Source organism: Oncorhynchus nerka, linkage group LG8 (assembly GCF_034236695.1).
Source record: "Oncorhynchus nerka isolate Pitt River linkage group LG8, Oner_Uvic_2.0, whole genome shotgun sequence".
NCBI classification, from domain to species: Eukaryota; Metazoa; Chordata; class Actinopteri; order Salmoniformes; family Salmonidae; genus Oncorhynchus; species Oncorhynchus nerka.
The window spans coordinates 16,164,974-16,188,063 of record NC_088403.1 but is presented as its reverse complement, the minus strand read 5'-3'; the positions used below and the strand labels follow the sequence as shown (position 1 = coordinate 16,188,063).

The 23,090-nt window shown below is 44.5% G+C and overlaps 1 protein-coding gene across 1 annotated transcript; it reads left to right on the top strand.

Moving 5' to 3' along the window:
- Positions 1-1,283: 1,283 nt before the first annotated feature.
- Positions 1,284-22,598, top strand: klhdc10 (kelch domain containing 10). Its single transcript, XM_065021440.1, is given in 10 exon segments — positions 1,284-1,662; positions 7,440-7,661; positions 15,484-15,638; positions 17,829-17,977; positions 18,652-18,736; positions 19,196-19,262; positions 19,359-19,406; positions 19,716-19,855; positions 20,352-20,478; positions 20,481-22,598. Coding segments are annotated over 10 exon segments (1,158 nt in total). The 5' UTR covers positions 1,284-1,577; the 3' UTR covers positions 20,561-22,598.
- The last annotated feature ends 492 nt before the right edge of the window (positions 22,599-23,090 follow it).

Sequence of the window (23,090 nt, the reverse complement as noted above, 5' to 3'; positions counted from 1 at the left end):
TAGGCGACATGGGCAGCCGCCCTTGGCGACAACTTGTTGGGGGCGGCACGGGGTGGCCGCAAAAATTTGGATTGGTGACATTTACGCGATCGGTTTTCTATTGCTGATTTGCACGTTACGTCAATGATATCATGTCACCGTGTTGGACTGTGGGTCAATTAACCTTGTCAGAGTGGGCGCCCTGATTCTAGTTTGTGAGCTAGGCAGGCTACTGCCTGGGAAGGTCTACCACTCAGAAGTACGAGATGGGGAGGGGGCGGGGGTAGGTTGACCTCAGGTCTCCACACTGGAAGCCCAAGTTAGTGCACCTCTAACTTTGTACAGTACTAATTCCATTAGTAAAATCAGTCACACTACGAAATTTATTTTTTATTTTTTATTTCACCTTTATTTAACCAGGTAGGCTAGTTGAGAACAAGTTCTCATTTGCAACTGCGACCTGAATGTTACCAAATAAACCACAATTCATTCATAGTTTCACAGACATATTGTTGAAGGGGGGGGGTTCCCCTCAGGGAGCCATATAAGCTAGAACCACAACTGGTTGTGGCTGAAACTCTGGCAATAAGCACAGCCATCCAGGACAGAGAGGGTAAGGAAGTCATTGCCATCCAATCAGTTAAATGACCCTGAGAAAGTGAACTGACAGATAGACGTTGTCTTCATATAATTTCATATTGTGGAATTTAAATGATCAACAGGCAATTGTTTAAAACATAAACACTTCTTTCAATAAATAAAATGTATTTCCCTCTTGGTTATTTTCAGCTCAATCTTGTCTGGAAATCCAAGAGAGAATGTCCGACACTTATTCTAGAATTTTATGACTATTGTCAGTGATATGCTTTTGCTTCATGAATTGATAGTGTCAATAAAGTGTTTTCGTCCCTGATGAATATTTTCAACCTCCTCAACAATTTCATGTGGCCTAGGTATGAATAAATAAATGTTCATTTGACGTTAAGCCTTGTTCTATTAACCAAGTCACCGTGACACAGTATTAGTAATTGGGAATTTATGCTTAATCCATCATTATGCAACATATGCCAAACTTTTTGCATTAAATCCAAGTCATTTATGGACAATTAGAAAAATAGGACGATCTATGAACTATGCAAAGCGCTCAATTATGCACCCTGGCTTATTTTCAACATATTATGTACCTTGCCCCGCCCATTATTTTGTCGTCACTAGTTATCACAGCCACAAAGTCAAACCCCGCCCATTACTTAAATGTATCTTCTCAAAATAGGATTTTAAACCTAACTCTAACCTTAACCACACTGCCAACCGTATGTCTAACCTTGGCCTTAAATTAAGACCAAAAAGCAAATGTTTGTTTTCATGAATATTTACGATGGCTGTGGTAACTAGTGGAAACCCAATAACTTTCCTACGCGATGCACATCAATAACAGGCTCTCTGATTGGTCAGGGACACCTGAACGGTGCATTTGTAAATGGCTTTCCTTGGGAATAATGTAACGTTTTATTTGTTGTAATGTATTATCAGCACCTTAAAGCATTTTGTCGCAATTTTGAGTAACATTTTGTTGATCGTCTTGGATCTGGGAAACGATGTCGGCCGCAGAAGGCGATCGCAGTTCGGAACAACTGAATAAATTCGAGAAACTGACAGTGAGGCCTCCAGTCAGAGTAGCAGGTCAGTCAAAAACAACATACTACTGTAGCATATCCAGCTAGCTAACGTTAGCCATATTACTAGAGACCTGTCCGCTGGTAACGTTACTGTTATGAAACCAATTCAATGAATATGATTGACAAAATCCGCTAATCTTGATTGCAGCGGTTAACTGGGTTTTTGTGCTATTGACATTGAAAGGCAAGATGTTTAACCAAATGTAACAATAGCGGCGACCTAGGTAGCTAACTAGTTAGCCTATGTCTGTACCACTAACTGGCTAACGTTACCTAGGTAGGTAATTAGCTATCTATGTTTATTTTGGTTTGCTCAGAGAGCAATAAACCATGGAAACACCGTTTAAGAATAAAATATGAAAGTAAACAATCTCATATTAGCCTAATCTACTAACGTTATTAGCTGGATTGCAAATGTTTTAGCTGACTAACGTTCATTCTAGCTAACGTTATTTCACAGATGTCAGTTATTTGCGCTTCATGTTGTTGGCTGAACCCGAATCTGGCTTTACAGGAGACATCCATTAATAAGGCCATATTCTGGTTCAGTTGTTGGCTATACAAATGTTTGATGCATAACGTTCGCTAGACTGACATCATTATGAAATGGAAAGATGGTTGGTGGTCGACTCATCTGCAGAAATGCTCAACTCCAGGTGATCCTCCATCCTTGCAAAAAATATGTTTAGTAGAACCTGATTCATACATTTAACTTAAGCTATTGACCACGGTATTGATTGATTTACCGTATGCGAATGACCTCGACACTGACTCCAAACCATCAAGATTATGGATGAGAAATTGATCATATTTCATTATACACATTATTTTGGTCCTCAGGCATTAGGCCTTCTATTGTTGGCAATACACAGGAATATAACATAATGCTGTTTAATAATAACATATATACTGATGCCGGATGGATTTGTGTTTGTTACATCAAGGACTGCATCCGGAGCCCCAGGTACTGCAACCCTTGTTCATAGTAACATAGAGTTCGCCAGCTTGTAGTCCCAAATACCGGAAATCGGATGCATCTGGTTCGTTCAGCAATTCCTATGGTGGGAGAGAATGGGGTTTTGGAATAAACACTGAAATGAAGGTCTGAGGTTAACACAGGTTTAGGATATCTTATGTTTTTTCCCCCTGTGAGATAATATCAGTCAATTCACAGGACCTTTATGAATTATGAAGACTGTGTGCTTGTTTTGATTAAATAAATGCTTAAAGTGACATTAGCTAATGAAGATTATCACAAAACGTATAAGATCTCCTAAACCTGTGTTTACCACAGACCTTATTTTCTCTGTTTATCAATATAAATTCCCAATAGGCTTTGGCTAATTAGCCATGGCAGAGTTAGTTCCTACAAAAAGACGCCATTACTATTGCTCTCTGTAGGTATAGTTGTCTGTGGCCTACTACTTAGCTGCTGTGCAAAATCCAGGCAATACCTTGCTTCTTCTAAAATGATGTTGTGTGTGTGCACGAAGGACATGTGCTAATGAGAATGCATGCTGTGGAAAGAGGCTAGGCTACATGCTGTGGAAAGAGGCTAGGCTACATGCTGTGGAAAGAGGCTAGGCTACATGCTGTAGAAAGAGGCTAGGCTACATGCTGTAGAAAGAGGCTAGGCTACATGCTGTAGAAAGAGGCTAGGCTACATGCTGTAGAAAGAGGCTAGGCTACATGCTGTAGAAAGAGGCTAAGCTACATGCGTGGGGATGTTTAGGTCCTGGTAGAACAGAATGCGTGGGGATGTTTAGGGCCTGGGAGAACAGAATGCGTGGGGATGTTTAGGGCCTGGGAGAACAGAATGCGTGGGGATGTTTAGGGCCTGGGAGAACAGAATGCGTGGGGATGTTTAGGGCCTGGGAGAACAGAATGCGTGGGGATGTTTAGGGCCTGGGAGAACAGAATGCGTGGGGATGTTTAGGGCCTGGGAGAACAGAATGCGTGGGGATGTTTAGGACCTGGGAGAACAGAATGCGTGGGGATGTTTAGGGCCTGGGAGAACAGAATGCGTGGGGATGTTTAGGGCCTGGGAGAACAGAATGCGTGGTGATGTTTAGGGCCTGGGAGAACAGAATGCGTGGTGATGTTTAGGGCCTGGGAGAACAGAATGCGTGGGGATGTTTAGGTCCTGGTAGAACAGAATGCGTGGTGATGTTTAGGGCCTGGGAGAACAGAATGCGTGGGGATGTTTAGGGCCTGGGAGAACAGAATGCGTGGGGATGTTTAGGGCCTGGGAGAACAGAATGCGTGGGGATGTTTAGGGCCTGGGAGAACAGAATGCGTGGGGATGTTTAGGGCCTGGGAGAACAGAATGCGTGGGGATGTTTAGGGCCTGGGAGAACAGAATGTGTGGGGATGTTTACACATGCCTGGTCCATTATACTGCATTATACAATGGCATCACCATTCCCACTTGGTTCGTGCTATGTGAAAGTGGCATTGAAGGGTGGAAGTTTCTCAAACCTAGAATAGATGTTTTGGTTTAAATGCGGAAAGACACATTTCGGTTGAATGCATTCAGTTGTGCAACTGACTAGGTATCCTCTTTCCCCTGACCTAAGGTAGCCTAGGTCCTGTACTTCATTAAAGTATAGCATTTTTGTCTTCTAGTAAAGTGGATTTGATTATGCCTGCCCTACATTGAGACTGAAGATGAAGAATGACCTGTGCTCAACCCATTTCTTATCTCGTCTTGTAGCTTGTTAGTTGAGTGTGGTTTTGGTGTGGTGAAGCTTTATCTCGGTCTGAAGCCTGGAGCTGAGAGTATCAGTGTTTCACATATGGTGTGAACGGACAGGTGCCTGACAAAATAAACCAAACACTTGAGTCAATGAGGGATATAAAGTATATTGAAAGCAGGTGATTCCACACAGGTGGGGTTCCAGAGTTAATTAAGGAACTAATATCCCATCATGCATAGGGTCATGTATAGAAATTCCCATTTATTTTGGCTACCATGCATGGCTAGAAGAAGAGATCTCAGTAACTTTGAAAGAGGGGTCTCAAAGGAGAATAGGGGGTTTAAAAGGGTGTGTGTGTGTCTGTCAGATCTCAACCCAATTGAACACTTATGGGAGATTCTAGAGCGGTGCTTAAGATGGCATTTTCCACCACCATCAACAAAACACAAAACTATGGAATTTCTTGTGGAAGATCTGCATCTAATCACAACATCATCATGGTGCTATGTTAGAACAATGTCCTGGGTTCTGTTAGCCTAACCCAGGATCTGCATCTAATCACAACATCATCATGGTGCTATGTTAGAACAATGTCCTGGGTTCTGTTAGCCTAACCCAGGATCTGCATCTAATCACAACATCATCATGGTGCTATGTTAGAACAATGTCCTGGGTTCTGTTAACCTAACCCAGGATCTGCATCTAATCACAACATCATCATGGTGCTATGTTAGAACAATGTCCTGGGTTATGTTAGCCTAACCTAGGATCTGCATCTAATCACAACATCATCATGGTGCTATGTTAGAACAATGTCCTGGGTTCTGTTAGCCTAACCCAGGATCTGCATCTAATCACAACATCATCATGGTGCTATGTTAGAACAATGTCCTGGGTTCTGTTAGCCTAACCTAGGATCTGCATCTAATCACAACATCATGGTGCTATGTTAGAACAATGTCCTGGGTTCTGTTAGCCTAACCCAGGATCTGCATCTAATCACAACATCATCATGGTGCTATGTTAGAACAATGTCCTGGGTTCTGTTAGCCTAACCCAGGATCTGCATCTAATCACAACAACATCATGGTGCTATGTTAGAACAATGTCCTGGGTTCTGTTAACCTAACCCAGGATCTGCATCCAATCACAACATCATCATGGTGCTATGTTAGAGGCCTTTTTGACCCCCGTCTTGAGTCATTAGGGACCCCTTGCTCTGCTGCTGATGTTTAAGAAACAAGTGGTTGATGTGTGTGTTACTGACCAACTGACAACTCTGATTGTGGTGAAAGGCCCTAAGAAAATTAGTATGGCCAATAGGTTGGGTGTGAGTGTGTCTGGGCGAGTTCGTTTTGCATGGTCCGGTTCCCCGGGTGGGCAGACCATTCCATTGGTCCTGCCATTTTAGACCATTTCATTGATCATTAAGTGATCTTCACCCACCCGGGTCACCGGGCCATGAAACTCGCCTTATGTTAGTGTCTTTTTGTCACCTTCCAGCACACACTCATTTAGTTGATTCTCTCTGACTGTCAGCTCAGTCAGTAGAGCATGGCGCTTGCAACGCCAAGGTTGTGGGTTCAATTCCCATGGGGGACCAGTACATACAAATATACTATAAATGTCTCTGGATAAGAGCGTCTGATAACTGATTAGAATGTAAGAATCAGCGTGTTCTCTACGTGCCAGCTGCCAGTCTAATAGCTGACTACTCTCCCTAATCCTTATGTGGCTGGCTACTTAATTGATGCATCCAAATGAGAATTACATTTTTTCATTATGTTGGCTACTTTAGATTTTTGGGAACACACTGGTATCAGCTGCAGTGTTGCAGGTTATGGACCAAATGCCCAGCCTAGGAATTAGGCTATTGGTGGTGAGCTCTGTGTTTTTACTGCAGAGAGGAAAGTCATGCAGCTGAAAGGTGAAGGTGGCAGGGCTCTTGTGATCTCTCTTGGTGGACTGTCACTGTGGAAAAGAGCGCGCCATCGGTGGAACCTTTTGAAAGTTGTGTTCCTAAGTGTGAGCCGTTTTGTTTTCGGTGAATCTACACACACACACACACACACACACAGTTTGTTTTTCTATCCCTGTGGGGACCAAACATTTATTCCCATCAAAAATACGATTTTCCCTAACCCTAATTCTAACCCTTAAACTAAGCCTAAAATAGCCTTTGCCTTATTGGGGACCTGGGAAATGTCCCCACAAGGGAACATTTTCCTTGTTTTTCTATGGTTGTGGGGACATCCTCTACCAGGAGGATAGTAATACATGCTCTATTATATTACTCTCTGCTCTGCTGTGTGCACCACCCTGGGATTTAAAAAGTACCATACCATCCTCTACCAGGAGGATAGTAATACATGCTCTATTATATTACTGTCTGCTCTGCTGTGTGCATCACCCTGGGATTTAAAAAGTACCATACCATCCTCTACCAGGAGGATAGTAATACATGCTCTATTATATTACTGTCTGCTCTGCTGTGTGCATCACCCTGGGATTTAAAAAGTACCATGATGCCAGCAAGACGCACCTACTTGCTTTATTAGTTTGACCAGGTATATTATACTGTAGTTGCTGTGCTTCTCTATCACAAATGTTCCACACAACTTCACTAGCTTAGTGCTTACACAATAGAAACCTCCGGAATCCCAGATTGCAACATGGAAGGACCTTGCTCAGACAGCATAGGCCTAGTCCTCAACTAGTGGGTTTTCAAAATTCCAGAAATCCTGGTTTGAGAAATCCAGATATCCTGCTTATTCCATTCTGATTCCGGTTGTCTTCCAACTAATATTTTTTGGTAAGTTTACTAGAATCCTGCAGCTCTATCAACTAGTCAAACTGTCCTGTTTTACATCTTCTAGTTAGAACAGTTGATCTTTTTTGATCAACGGTTATTATCATGGCAGCATGATGAACCCATGAAGATTAACACAGGACTGATGAAGGATGGCCAACTAGGCTATGTGTGATTCCTGGAGTAGTAGCCCGCTGTAGCTTAACATCTCTCTCCACCTTGACCCTTACTGTCATCCTCCTCCTAATACCTCTACCACTCTGTACCACCCCACAGGTCTCCATATGCCCCCAGCTCGGAGCGGGCATCGCTGCGTGGCAGACAACACCAACCTGTACGTGTTCGGGGGGTACAACCCAGACTATGATGAGTCGGGCGGCCAGGAGAACGAGGACTACCCGCTGTTCAGGGAGCTGTGGAGGTACCACTTTGCCACGGGCACCTGGCAGCAGATCCGTACAGAGGGCTACATGCCCACCGAGCTGGCCTCCATGTCAGGTAAGGGAACCAGTAGGATTGTTTATTTCAGGTATGGAATTTAAAGGGACACTACAGTGAAAATGATCTTTTAGCCTATCGTCTCCCTTGATGTATTATCTTCAGCTACCGAAGGGTATGTATGTTCAGGGGTACTGAAGGGTATGTATGTTCAGGGGTACTGAAGGGTATGTATGTTCAGGGGTACTGAAGGGTATGTATGTTCAGGGGTACTGAAGGGTATGTATGTTCAGGGGTACTGAAGGGTATGTATGTTCAGGGGTACTGAAGGGTATGTATGTTCAGGGGTACTGAAGGGTATGTATGTTCAGGGGTACTGAAGGGTATGTATGTTCAGGGGTACTGAAGGGTATGTATGTTCAGGGGTACTGAAGGGTATGTATGTTCAGGGGTACTGAAGGGTACTGACTGAAGGGTATGTATGTTCAGGGGTATGTATGTTCAGGGGTACTGAAGGGTATGTATGTTGTTCAGGGGTACTGAAGGGTATGTATGTTCAGGGGTACTGAAGGGTATGTATGTTCAGGGGTACTGAAGGGTATGTATGTTCAGGGTACTGAAGGGTATGTATGTTCAGGGGTACTGAAGGGTATGTATGTTCAGGGGTACTGAAGGGTATGTATGTTCAGGGGTACTGAAGGGTATGTATGTTCAGGGGTACTGAAGGGTATGTATGTTCAGGGGTACTGAAGGGTATGTATGTTCAGGGGGGGTACTGAGGGTATGTATGTTCAGGGTACTGAAGGGTATGTATGTTCAGGGGTACTGAAGGGTATGTATGTTCAGGGGTACTGAAGGGTATGTATGTTCAGGGGTACTGAAGGGTATGTATGTTCAGGGGTACTGAAGGGTATGTATGTTCAGGGGTACTGAAGGGTATGTATGTTCAGGGTACTGAAGGGTATTATGTTCAGGGGTACTGAAGGGTATGTATGTTCAGGGGTACTGAAGGGTATGTATGTTCAGGGGTACTGAAGGGTGTTCATGTATGTTCAGGGGTACTGAAGGGTATGTATGTTCAGGGGTACTGAAGGGTATGTATGTTCAGGGGTACTGAAGGGTATGTATGTTCAGGGGTACTGAAGGGTATGTATGTTCAGGGGTACTGAAGGGTATGTATGTTCAGGGGTACTGAAGGGTATGTATGTTCAGGGGTACTGAAGGGTATGTATGTTCAGGGGTACTGAAGGGTATGTATGTTACTGAAGGGTATGTATGGGGTACTGAAGGGTATGTATGTTCAGGGGTACTGAAGGGTATGTATGTTCAGGGGTACTGAAGGGTATGTATGTTCAGGGGTACTGAAGGGTACTGTATGTTCAGGGTACTGTATGTTCAGGGGTACTGAAGGGTATGTATGTTCAGGGGTACTGAAGGGTATGTATGTTCAGGGGTACTGAAGGGTATGTATGTTCAGGGGTACTGAAGGGTATGTATGTTCAGGGGTACTGAAGGGTATGTATGTTCAGGGGTACTGAAGGGTATGTATGTTCAGGGGTACTGAAGGGTATGTATGTTCAGGGGTACTGAAGGGTATGTATGTTCAGGGGTACTGAAGGGTATGTATGTTCAGGGGTACTGAAGGGTATGTATGTTCAGGGGTTCAGGGGTACTGAAGGGTATGTATGTTCAGGGGTACTGAAGGGTATGTATGTTCAGGGTACTGAAGGGTATGTTCAGGGGTACTGAAGGGTATGTATGTTCAGGGGTACTGAAGGGTATGTATGTTCAGGGGTACTGAAGGGTATGTATGTTCAGGGTACTGAAGGGTATGTATGTTCAGGGGTACTGAAGGGTATGTATGTTCAGGGGTACTGAAGGGTATGTATGTTCAGGGGTACTGAAGGGTATGTATGTTCAGGGGTACTGAAGGGTATGTATGTTCAGGGGTACTGTTCAGGGGGGTATGTATCAGGGGTACTGAAGGGTATGTATGTTCAGGGGTACTGAAGGGTATGTATGTTCAGGGGTACTGAAGGGGTATGTTCAGGGGTACTGAAGGGTATGTATGTTCAGGGGTACTGAAGGGTATGTATGTTCAGGGGTACTGAAGGGTATGTATGTTCAGGGGTACTGAAGGGTATGTATGTTCAGGGGTACTGAAGGGTATGTATGTTCAGGGGTACTGAAGGGTATGTATGTTCAGGGGTACTGAAGGGTATGTATGTTCAGGGTATGTTCAGGGTACTGAAGGGTATGTATGTTCAGGGGGGTACTGAAGGGTATGTATGTTCAGGGGTACTGAAGGGGTATGAAGGGTATGTATGTTCAGGGGTACTGAAGGGTATGTATGTTCAGGGGTACTGAAGGGTATGTATGTTCAGGGGTACTGAAGGGTATGTATGTTCAGGGTACTGAAGGGTATGTATGTTCAGGGGTACTGAAGGGTATGTATGTTCAGGGGTACTGAAGGGTATGTATGTTCAGGGGTACTGAAGGGTATGTATGTTCAGGGGTACTGAAGGGTATGTATGTTCAGGGGTACTGAAGGGTATGTATGTTCAGGGGTACTGAAGGGTATGTATGTTCAGGGGTACTGAAGGGTATGTATGTTCAGGGGTACTGAAGGGTATGTATGTTCAGGGGTACTGAAGGGTATGTATGTTCAGGGGTACTGAAGGGTATGTATGTTCAGGGGTACTGAAGGGTATGTATGTTCAGGGGTACTGAAGGGTATGTATGTTCAGGGGTACTGAAGGGTATGTATGTTCAGGGGTACTGAAGGGTATGTATGTTCAGGGGTACTGAAGGGTATGTATGTTCAGGGGTACTGAAGGGTATGTATGTTCAGGGGTACTGAAGGGTATGTATGTTCAGGGGTACTGAAGGGTATGTATGTTCAGGGGTACTGAAGGGTATGTATGTTCAGGGGTACTGAAGGGTATGTATGTTCAGGGGTACTGAAGGGTATGTATGTTCAGGGGTACTGAAGGGTATGTATGTTCAGGGGTACTGAAGGGTATGAAGGGTATGTTCAGGGGTACTGAAGGGTATGTATGGTATCAGGGGTACTGAAGGGTATGTATGTTCAGGGGTACTGAAGGGTATGTATGTTCAGGGGTACTGAAGGGTATGTATGTTCAGGGGTACTGAAGGGTATGTATGTTCAGGGGTACTGAAGGGTATGTATGTTCAGGGTACTGAAGGGTATGTATGTTCAGGGGTACTGAAGGGTATGTATGTTCAGGGGTACTGAAGGGTATGTATGTTCAGGGGTACTGAAGGGTATGTATGTTCAGGGGTACTGAAGGGTATGTATGTTCAGGGGTACTGAAGGGTATGTATGTTCATGTATGGGGTACTGAAGGGTATGTATGTTCAGGGGTACTGAAGGGTATGTATGTTCAGGGGTACTGAAGGGTATGTATGTTCAGGGGTACTGAAGGGTATGTATGTTCAGGGGTACTGAAGGGTATGTATGTTCAGGGGTACTGAAGGGTATGTATGTTCAGGGGTACTGAAGGGTATGTTCAGGGGTTCAGGGGTACTGAAGGGTATGTATGTTCAGGGGTACTGAAGGGTATGTATGTTCAGGGGTACTGAAGGGTATGTATGTTCAGGGGTACTGAAGGGTATGTATGTTCAGGTACTGGTACCGAAGGGTATGTATGTTCTGAAGGGTATGTATGTTCAGGGGTACTGATGTTCAGGGGTATGTATGTTCAGGGGTACTGAAGGGTATGTATGTTCAGGGTATGTATGGGGTACTGAAGGGTATGTATGTTCAGGGGTACTGAAGGGTATGTATGTTCAGGGGTACTGAAGGGTATGTATGTTCAGGGGTACTGAAGGGTATGTATGTTCAGGGGTACTGAAGGGTATGTATGTTCAGGGGTACTGAAGGGTATGTATGTTCAGGGGTACTGAAGGGTATGTATGTTCAGGGGTACTGAAGGGTATGTATGTTCAGGGGTACTGAAGGGTAAGTTCAGGGTACCGAAGGGTATGTATGTTCAGGGGTACTGAAGGGTATGTATGTTCAGGGGTACTGAAGGGTATGTATGTTCAGGGGTACTGAAGGGTATGTATGTTCAGGGGTACTGAAGGGTATGTATGTTCAGGGGTACTGAAGGGTATGTATGTTCAGGGGTACTGAAGGGTATGTATGTTCAGTTCAGGGGTACTGAAGGGTATGTATGTTATGTTCATGGGGTACTGAAGGGTATGTATGTTCAGGGGTACTGAAGGGTATGTATGTTCACTGAAGGGGTACTGAAGGGTATGTATGTTCAGGGGTACTGAAGGGTATGTTGTATGTTCATGGGGTACTGAAGGGTATGTATGTTCAGGGGTACTGAAGGGTATGTATGTTCAGGGTACTGAAGGGTATGTATGTTCAGGGGTACTGAAGGGTATGTATGTTCAGGGTACTGAAGGGTATGTATGTTCAGGGGTACTGAAGGGTATGTATGTTCAGGGGTACTGAAGGGTATGTATGTTCAGGGGTACTGAAGGGTATGTATGTTCAGGGGTACTGAAGGGTATGTATGTTCAGGGGTACTGAAGGGTATGTATGTTCAGGGGTACTGAAGGGTATGTATGTTCAGGGGTACTGAAGGGTATGTATGTTCAGGGTACTGAAGGGTATGTATGTTCAGGGGTACTGAAGGTATGTATGTATGTATGTTCAGGGGTACTGAAGGGTATACTGAAGGGTATGTTCAGGGGTACTGAAGGGTATGTATGTTCAGGGGTACTGAAGGGTATGTATGTTCAGGGGTACTGAAGGGTATTGTGTTCAGGGGTACTGAAGGGTATGTATGTTCAGGGGTACTGAAGGGTATGTATGTTCAGGGGTACTGAAGGGTATGTATGTTCAGGGGTACTGAAGGGTATGTAAGGGTATGTATGTTCAGGGGTATGTTCAGGGGTACTGAAGGGTATGTATGTTCAGGGGTACTGAAGGGTATGTTCAGGGGTACGAAGGGTATGTATGTTCAGGGGTACTGAAGGGTATGTATGTTCAGGGGTACGAAGGGTATGTATGTTCACTGAAGGGGGTACTGAAGGGTATGTATGTTCAGGGGTACCGAAGGGTATGTATGTTCAGGGGTACCGAAGGGTATGTATGTTCAGGGGTACCGAAGGGTATGTATGTTCAGGGGTACCGAAGGGTATGTATGTTCATGTATGTTCAGGGGTACGAAGGGGGTACCGAAGGGTATGTATGTTCAGGGGTACCGAAGGGTATGTATGTTCAGGGGTACCGAAGGGTATGTATGTTCAGGGGTACCGAAGGGTATGTATGTTCAGGGGTACCGAAGGGTATGTATGTTCAGGGGTACCGAAGGGTATGTATGTTCAGGGGTACCGAAGGGTATGTATGTTCAGGGGTACCGAAGGGTATGTATGTTCAGGGGTACCGAAGGGTATTGCGTTCAGGGGTACCGAAGGGTATTGCGTTCAGGGGTACCGAAGGGTATTGCGTTCAGGGGTACCGAAGGGTATTGCGTTCAGGGGTACGAAGGTATGTATGTTCAGGGGCGTTCAAGGGTATTATGTTCAGGGGTACCGAAGGGTATTGCGTTCAGGGGTACCGAAGGGTATTGCGTTCAGGGGTACCGAAGGGTATTGCGTTCAGGGGTACCGAAGGGTATTGCGTTCAGGGGTACCGAAGGGTATTGCGTTCAGGGGTACCGAAGGGTATTGCGTTCAGGGGTACCGAAGGGTATTGCGTTCAGGGGTACCGAAGGGTATTGCGTTCAGGGGTACCGAAGGGTATTACGTTCAGGGGTACCGAAGGGGTTTACGTTCAGGGGTACCGAAGGGGTTTACGTTCAGGGGTACCGAAGGGGTTTACGTTCAGGGGTACCGAAGGGGTTTACGTTCAGGGGTACCGAAGGGGTTTACGTTCAGGGTACCGAAGGGTTTATGTTCCGAAGGGGTTTACGTTCAGGGGTACCGAAGGGGTTTACGTTCAGGGGTATGTTCGAAGGGTTTACGTTCAGGGGTACCGAAGGGTATTGTGTTCAGGGGTACCGAAGGGTATTGTGTTCAGGGGTACCGAAGGGTATTGTGTTCAGGGGTACCGAAGGGGTTTACGTTCATGGGTACCGAAGGGGTTTACGTTCAGGGGTACCGAAGGGGTTTACGTTCAGGGGTACCGAAGGGGTTTACGTTCAGGGGTACCGAAGGGGTTTACGTTCAGGGGTACCGAAGGGGTTTACGTTCAGGGGTACCGAAGGGGTTTACGTTCAGGGGTACCGAAGGGGTTTACGTTCATGGGTACCGAAGGGGTTTACGTTCAGGGGTACCGAAGGGGTTTACGTTCAGGGGTACCGAAGGGGTTTACGTTCAGGGGTACCGAAGGGTATTGTGTTCAGGGGTACCGAAGGGTATTGTGTTCAGGGGTACCGAAGGGTATTGTGTTCAGGGGTACCGAAGGGGTTTACGTTCATGGGTACCGAAGGGTATTACGTTCAGGGGTACCGAAGGGGTTTACGTTCATGGGTTTACCAGGGGTACCGGGGAAGGGGTTTACGTTCATGGGTACCGAAGGGGTTTACGTTCAGGGGTACCGAAGGGGTTTACGTTCAGGGGTACCGAAGGGGTTTACGTTCAGGGGTACCGAAGGGTATTGTGTTCAGGGGTACCGAAGGGGTTTACGTTCATGGGTACCGAAGGGTATTACGTTCATGGGTACCGAAGGGGTTTACGTTCATGGGTACCGAAGGGGTTTACGTTCATGGGTACCGAAGGGGTTTACGTTCAGGGGTACCGAAGGGTATTGTGTTCAGGGGTACCGAAGGGTATTGTGTTCAGGGGTACCGAAGGGGTTTACGTTCATGGGTACTGAAGGGTATTGTGTTCAGGGGTACTGATGGGTATTGTGTTCAGGGGTACTGAAGGGGTTTACGTTCATGGGTACCGAAGGGTATTATGTTCAGGAGTCCCGTGTGGCTCAGTTGGTGTTGTGTAGTGGCTTTGCTGGTATGCATCTAAAAAAAAGATCTATATTTTTTTTAACATTTGCCCCACCAAGATTTTACATGCTAAAATCGCCACTGATCTTCAATATAAATGTAGCTCATTGAGCAGTCTAAGCACAGATTTGACAGTCATTCAGTACAACTGAAATACCAGGGCCCATCTACTGTAGTAATTTACCCTGGACATTTATGAATGGAAAACTCAGGTTGCAGTAGTTGCTTATTTACTTTTTCATTTCCAATGCATGTAATCCATCAATAACAACTTAATACAGTATGATCACTTATCAAGAGGGTAAAATAAAATATCCTACAATTTTCCACATCTACATTTTTTAAAATTAAATCAAACCAACCGTGATTGTATGAAAGAATGGTTGAATGAACAAGCACTGCTGGTGGGGATCAAACTGATTTAGAACCCAGTCACTTGTGACAAGTTTTGGTTAGTAAAATATGATTTAGCTAACTCATTGATGTATTAAATCACGAAAGAGCATTTCTACACCTCAGTAACATCAAATGGACTGTTTGATAAATAATTGGTCTGTGGATGATTTTTCGGTTTTACCTCGTCATCCCATGACATTATGACCTCAGAAGACAATGGATTATCAAGTTTAGTGATTTGGTGAAAAGCCTCCACATGGACAATCCCACCTGCTGTCAGACCGTTGGGAATAGTGTCCAGTAGGCATGACAATGGGAGGGACTTAAAATCGTATTGGTTGAAAACACATATTTAGCAAATGTTATTTTGGGGGTGGTGAAATGCTTTTAAAATAAGTGCAATAAGAAACACTTTGTTTCCGTTGCAAAATGACTTAAGGTTTTGCTACTGTGTGCCCTAATGAACACGACCCAGCTTAAACCTTCAGTATTGTGTCCCTCAGCTGTTTTACATGGAAACAATCTGCTGGTGTTCGGTGGCACTGGGATTCCCTTTGGGGAAAACAACGGGAATGACGTCCACGTCTGCAACGTCAAGTACAAGCGGTGGTCGCTGCTCAACTGCCGAGGGAAGAAGCCCAACCGAATCTACGGACAGGTAGGCCAATCAAATCCGGCATTACTGGCTCATCTCTGATTATCTTCTCTACTGGTTCTGTCTGCCACTGCCTCCTTGGCTTGCTCTGGACTCTGGGGTTTAGCCCTTCATTCCGTTTCCTGTTAAAGGGCACCTCCACCACTTTTCAACCTCATTCATTATCTCCAGTACCAAATCAGTGTATACATACAGTGCCTTTGGAAAGTATTCAGACACCTTGACTTTTTCCACATTTTGTTAGGTTACAGCCTTATTCTAAAATTGATTAAAAACCTTTTTTACCCTCATCAATCTACACACAATACCCCATAATGACAAAGCAGAAACTTGTTTTTTTGAATGTTTGCTAAAAAATAAATAAATGCTATCACATTTACATAAGTATTCAGACCCTTTACTCAGTACTTCGTTGAAGCACCTTTGGTAGCGATTATAGCCTCGAGTCTTCTTGGTTATGACGCTACAAGCTTGGCAAACCTGTATTTGGGGAGTTTCTCCCATTCTTCTCTGTAGATCCTCTCAAGCTCTGTCAGGTTAGATAGGGAGTGTCGCTGCACAGCTATTTTCAGGTCTCCAGAGATGTTCGATCGGGTTCAAGTCCGGGCTCTGGCTGGGCCACTCAAGGACATTCAGAGACTTGTCCCGAAGCCACTCCTGCATTGTGTTGGCTGTGTGCTTAGGGTTGATGTTCTGTTCGAAGGTAAACCTTCGACCAAGTCTGAGGTCCTGAGCGCTCTGGAGCAGGTTTTCATCAAGGATCTCGTTCTACTTTGCTCTGTTCATCTTTGCCTCCATCCTGACTAGTCTCCCAGTCCCTGCCGCTGAAAAATATCTTCACAGCATGATTCTGCCACCTCCATGCTTCACAGTAAGGATGGTGCCAGGTTTCCTCTAGACGTGACGCTTGGCATTCAGGCCAAACAGTTCAATCTTGGTTTCATCAGACCAGAGAATCTTGTTTCTCATGGTCTGAGAGTGTTTGGGTGCCTTTTGGCAAACTCCAAGCGGCTGTCATGTGCCTTTTTACTGAGGAGTGGCTTCCGTCTGGCTACTCTACCATAAAGGCCTAATTGGTGGAGTGCTGCAGAGATGGTTGTCCTTCTGGAAGTTTCTCCCATCTCCACAGAGGAACTCTAGAGCTCTGTCAGAGTGACCATCAGGTTCTTGGTCACCTCCCTGACCAAGACCCTTCTCTCCCAATTGCTCAGTTTGGTCGGGCAGCCAGATCCAGGAAGAGTCTTGGTGGTTCCAAACTTCTTCTATTTAAGAATTATGGAGGCCACTGTGTTCTTGGGGACCTTGAATGCTGGAGAAATGTTTTGGTACCCTTTCCCAGATCTGTGCATCAACACAATCCTGTCTCGGACCTCTACAGACAATTCCTTCGACCTCATGGCTTGGTATTTGCTCTGACATGCACTGTCAACTGCGGGGCCTTATATAGACAGGTGTGTGCCTTTTCAAATCATGTCCAATCAATCAAGTTGTAGAAACATCTCAAGGATGATCAATGGACACAGGGTGCACCTGAGCTCAATTTGGAGTCTCATAGCAAAGGGTCTGAATACTTTTTAAAATACATTTTAAAATAAGGCTGTAACATAACATAATGTGGAAAAGTTCAAGTCACTGTAAGTGAAAACAGCACCTTTCTGTGATCTGTAGTTAAAAACACAAGAAGGGTCCTGAAAAAAATGCTTATCTGTGACATCACAGGTTAGGATTAAAAGTGAAAAAAGGGATTTTCAAAGTCTGCAACACGTTTCTAGCCAGAGGGAGGGGTTTTTCTTGCTGCCCACATCACCGTGAATCTCAGTGTTTGAAAATCAGTTTTTCAAAATGTTTAATCTTTTGATGATGTCATTGGATAGAACTTTTTAACATCATATTTAGTTCTACAAAATGTAGAAATGCACTGTTTTCACTTGTAGACACGGGTATTGAGTTGGAGGTAATGACCATTAGAGTAGAAAGCTCTTAAGCGTTTTGACATGCATTTGTAAAATGTGAATAAAATCTGATCGACTTAACTAGAATTCCTGAGGGATAGGTAGAGGCATTAAAGGATCCCAGGGGAGCATATTATATAGCAAATGTAGATATAGGCAATCCTTGCAAATACAAATATTTATTGTTGTTGATTTCCATTGAAGTTTGATTTGGTAGCCATTTTGTTTCTCTCTCCCCAAGGCGATGGCCATCATTAACAGCTTCCTGTATGTGTTTGGGGGTACGACGGGTTACATCTACAGCACAGACCTGCACAGACTGGACCTGAACACCAGAGAGTGGATCCACCTCAAACCCAACAACCCACCAGACGACCTGCCTGAGGAACGGTGAGCATCACGCCTTAATCGGTTCCACCGGATCATGTCATTGTCCCTCCCTGTTTCAGTCCAATTTCTTCTGTTTGGTGTCATTGTACACCCCAGTCCTCCCTGTTTCAGTCCAAGTAATGAGTCATTCTGTTTGGTGTCTAGTGAATACACCCCAGTCACTGGGCAGCATGAGTGATGACCTGACTTTTTCCTTTCAGCTCCTAGAGGAGCAGAGGACCTCATAAGTAATGAGTCATGTCTGTTTGGTGTCTAGTGAATACACCCCAGTCACTGGGCAGCATGAGTGATGACCTGACTTTTTCCTTTCAGCTCCTAAGTAATGAGTCATGTCTGTTTGGTGTCTAGTGAATACACCCCAGTCACTGGGCAGCATGAGTGATGACCTGACTTTTTCCTTTCAGCTCCTAGAGGAGCAGAGGACCTCATAAGTAATGAGTCATGTCTGTTTGGTGTCTAGTGAATACACCCCAGTCACTGGGCAGCATGAGTGATGACCTGACTTTTTCCTTTCAGCTCCTAGAGGAGCAGAGGACCTCATAAGTAATGAGTCATGTCTGTTTGAATACACCCCAGTCACTGGGCAGCATGAGTGATGACCTGACTTTTTCCTTTCAGCTCCTAGAGGAGCAGAGGACCTCATAAGTAATGAGTCATGTCTGTTTGTGTCACAGGTACAGACATGAAATAGCACACGACCGTCAGAGGATATACATCCTGGGAGGAGGGACTTCCTGGACCTCCTATCCTCTGGACAAGGTAGTACACCAACCTGTCATCAACATAAACCCTGTTCCAATCACTTTCAGCTATCCATCCAATTCAGATCTGTGATAAGTTCAAGGAAGGTCAGAAGAATGATCGTAAACCTGTGATGGTAGTGAGTCTGACTAGGCAAACAGACAGCTAATCTAGGTAGTTTGGTCACTTGGTGGTTTTCAGGCTATTTTTAGTGCTGTAAAGCCATAAAGATCGAGGAAGCAGCCACTTCTGCCACTGAGTGAGGCTGGGTTATGAGGCTGGGTTATGAGGCTGGGTTACGAGGCTGGGTTACGCGGCTGGGTTACGCGGCTGGGTTACGAGGCTGGCTTACGAGGCTGGGTTACGCGGCTGGCTTACGCGGCTGGCTTACGCGGCTGGCTTACGCGGCTGGCTTACGCGGCTGGCTTACGGTTGTGTGTGTTGGAGGTGAACTAATTTCCTTTTTGTTTGTACCAGATACATGCGTACAACCTGGAGACAAATTCCTGGGAGGAGATATCAACCAAGCCTCATGATAAAATAGGTTTGTGTTTGATGTTTTAATAGAAAACGAATGTGCTGTCTATGGGTCTGTTTATTCACATATCACTACTCATCCAATTGCTTTGGGTTTTGACAGGGTACCCTGCTCCCAGGAGATGTCACAGCTGTGTGCAGATAGGGAACGGTGAGATTCTTATCATTTATTCTATAGCAGTAGTATTACAATGTTTGTACAGGAAGTGTAGTGGTATCGTTGCCCGGACCACTTATCCTTCTAACGGTGGTGGTTTTATCAGAGACACTTTCAGAAGTCTTCATTAGTCTGCTTCTGTCTGCCTCCGCATCTCATTCAACAGTTCCATTCAATGTCCCAAATAGGGTTTGAAAAAATTTGTTAATTTTCATCATCCCATCAATATATTCTAACTGGTCTCAGTCTAACCCATGATGTTGTGTCTCAGTCTGGTCTGTCTAACCCATGATGTTGTCTCAGATGTGTTTCTATGTGGAGGTTACAACGGTGAAGTCATTGTGGCTGATCTGTGGAAGATCAACCTGCAGACGTTCCAGTGGACCAAGCTCCCAGCAGTGATGCCTGAGCCAGCCTATTTCCACTGTGCTGCTGTGACCCCGGTCAGTAGGGCTCTACACTAGAGGAAACCTCAGCTGTTTATTATGTAGTAGTTACGCATTTCGCTGGTTTCAAGATCTAGCATAGTAGACTTAAAAGGAAACGCCACTCAAAAACTAGCAATGTTGATACAGTCCCAAAATGTTTTGCATGTCAGCAGTCAAACTTCAAAGATATTGGACTTTCAAGAAGCAAAGTGTCACTTGATGTTCCTTTAATAAGGTGCAATGTCTCCTTCCCCCTCTCTACTACCTCATTTCAGAACTCATTTGTAAGTCCCTTCATCTCTCTGGCCGAAGCCCATTTCTGTTTCCAATCCAACTAGCTTTATTGGCACGATTAGTCAGTATATTCTTACACTGCCAAAACAAGAACACAGGATCATCCTAAATCAATAACCACAATTCAATATCCCGCTCATATTTCACTCACACTCTCTGTGCGACTGACTGTTGCATGACGATAAAGGTTTCTGATTGTGATCTTCTCTCCGGTCAGGCTGGCTGCATGTACATCCACGGTGGTGTGGTGAACATCCACGAGAACAAGAGGACTGGCTCCCTGTTTAAGATCTGGCTGGCAGTGCCCAGCCTACTGGAGCTGTGCTGGGAGCGTCTGCTCAAGGCCCACCCCAGCTGGCTCAGTTACCCACCATGCAGCTCCTCCACCTGGGCCTCACACAGGAACTCATCGAGCGCTTGAAATAAAGGAGGAAGGATGGATGATGTCGGATGGAGAACACAGGATTTATTTTTAAGGGGGTCGTCTTGAAGGAGTTGATGGTCCCTCTGCCTACGTAGCCCCGCCTTAAAACCAAAAACAATGGGATGCCTTTTTTCTTTTTGCGTTTGGACGTCTGATTTTAAAGGGAATCCAAGTGGAATGTTTCTTGACCCCGCCCCCATTCCCCCCTCCCGCCCCCATTCCCCCGTCTTGTCTTTGTGTTAAGCAAGGTCGCCACCCCCTCACACACGCTTCTAGCCTCTCAATCCGCCTGCCTACAGACCCAGAAATCATTTGCTCCACGGCTTTCAGATTCACGTCGACCCTCGCTACTTTCTCATTTTATATTGGCCTTCATGACTTTAATAAGAATGCCATTTCAGAGGAATGATTATTTATTTGAAGGACATTTATTTGTATGTATTTTCATGAGACATTCTGTTCGCCATCTCTCTCACATTTATTTTCTCTCTACGTACAATTAGGAAAGTTAGACTTGGAGTCAGATGAAAAGTTACACCAGACAGTTGGCATGTTTTTGTGTTACAAGGGGAAGGTAGTATTGGTACCACCCTCATGCCAGCCTTAGACACAGGTTGTCGTCACCACTTTTCCCTGTTCAAGGCTTATTAACAGACAGTCTGATTTTAATAGTTTATATGTGTGAAGAACAGACTGATGCTACTGTAGTTGGGTCTCTAATAGACCACTTCCCTTTCACCTAATATCACACCACACTCCTCATACCCATTTAACACTGATTCAGTTATCCAATATGCATTCAGGTATCTTGGATACAGGTATTTGAAACAATTATCTCTGGTAGTTATCTCTGATATACAGTTCTCTGTGATGGTTATCTGTATCAGTGTCCCAAATTGCACCCTATTCTCTCTATAGTGCACTACTTTTGACCAAGGGACTTATCCCTTATACCCACCATAGTAGAAGCCTAATATCAATGGAAGATGGGTAAGAGTCAAAACACCTGGTCTCCATTCATTCTGAACTGTATCAGTCACTTTAGTATGCTTGTGGAAAGTCCATTTGTAAACTAAATCATCCCATCACTGTGAATATGGTGCTCCTTAAATGTTTTTATTTAAATAAAATTTTCAATTTCTGTTCCAACTTTTACTCCATCTTTGCTAATAGAACATAAATATTAACAGATTTTTGTGGATCGGTTTTAAGTAGAATACTGACATTGATCTGATTCATTCAGTGCCTTTCCCAAAGTTTCAATGATATTGAAGTACCACAACCTAGACAGAAGGTAACACGAGTAATGGTTTAGCTCGATCCAAACATACTGACCATTTAAACATGACTCCCATTTGGGATCGCTTCTCCTTCTCTATAATTTCCCCTCCCATCAAAGAGAACATATGCACCACTTGTCAGATCAGTCAACATTGCATTGATGAATCTTTTCATTCTGTGCCCTTTCCAAACACATTGCTTGACAATGGAGCAGTTCAATCATTGGACAAATAGTTGAAGCAGCAATAATGTGGGAATATGTATTTATGCTGCTGTATTTATGGATGCTTTAGAGTTCATGTTGTACTTGGGAGCTGAATCTGAACAGTATTCTGCTGTTAAGGCTCAATGTATGCAGACAGAGTGCCAGGGTCAGATAATCAACACAGATCAGATTATGAGTTGGGAACGTGGTTTAACGCCAAATATTATGGCACCTTGAATTCAATGCCATTAAATCTGCCTTGTGGAACAAAATAGTATTTATTGATCGTTGCCAAGGGGGTAGTTTAAAATGTCAATGAATACCCATGATTCCCTACTCCCCATCAAGGAAATGCCTAAATCTGTGCCTGTCCTCATTCTATTACACCTCTTCTCCGCATGTCATTAGTCACCTTTTAAGTTGGAAAAGTCGTCTCCCCTGGACTTGAATCCTTGCTGTGCAGCAAATGGTTAAGGCGATCGCTGAATTGAGAATTGTATTGGTGAATGTTTAATTTTTCGATTGTTGACGAGTCAATAAACATGTACTGTAAATAGTTGTATCACCTTCGTTTGCTTAGCCTGGTCACAGATCTGTTTGTGTGGTCATTGTCACAAGTTGAAGCAAGACAGCACAAACTGATCTGGGAATGGTTTGTCTGCTTCAACAGTGTAATGGGAACTGGCATGGAATGAGCTGCCATCCTTGTAGTGCACTATTTGCCTCATATTTATTTAACCACCATAACATCCTCTGTGCAACATGCACATTGAAATTGGCATGCCCTTGCTTATGACTAGATACCATTCCTTTACAAAATGAGCTGTGTGGAAGGTTGTTTACCTGCCTGCTCAGGTACAAGACCTTGTTGAAATAGACCTGGCTGCACCTTATCCAATGCAATACTTGGCAACAAAGAAAATCACAAGAATAGAAAACAGAACAGGAAGGTCAAGAAAGTGGCAGTAAATGTGTACTATTTCCCATACAAATCCTAGCATTACACCATGTGTAGATGTTTTGGTCCATACAAATCCTAGCATTAC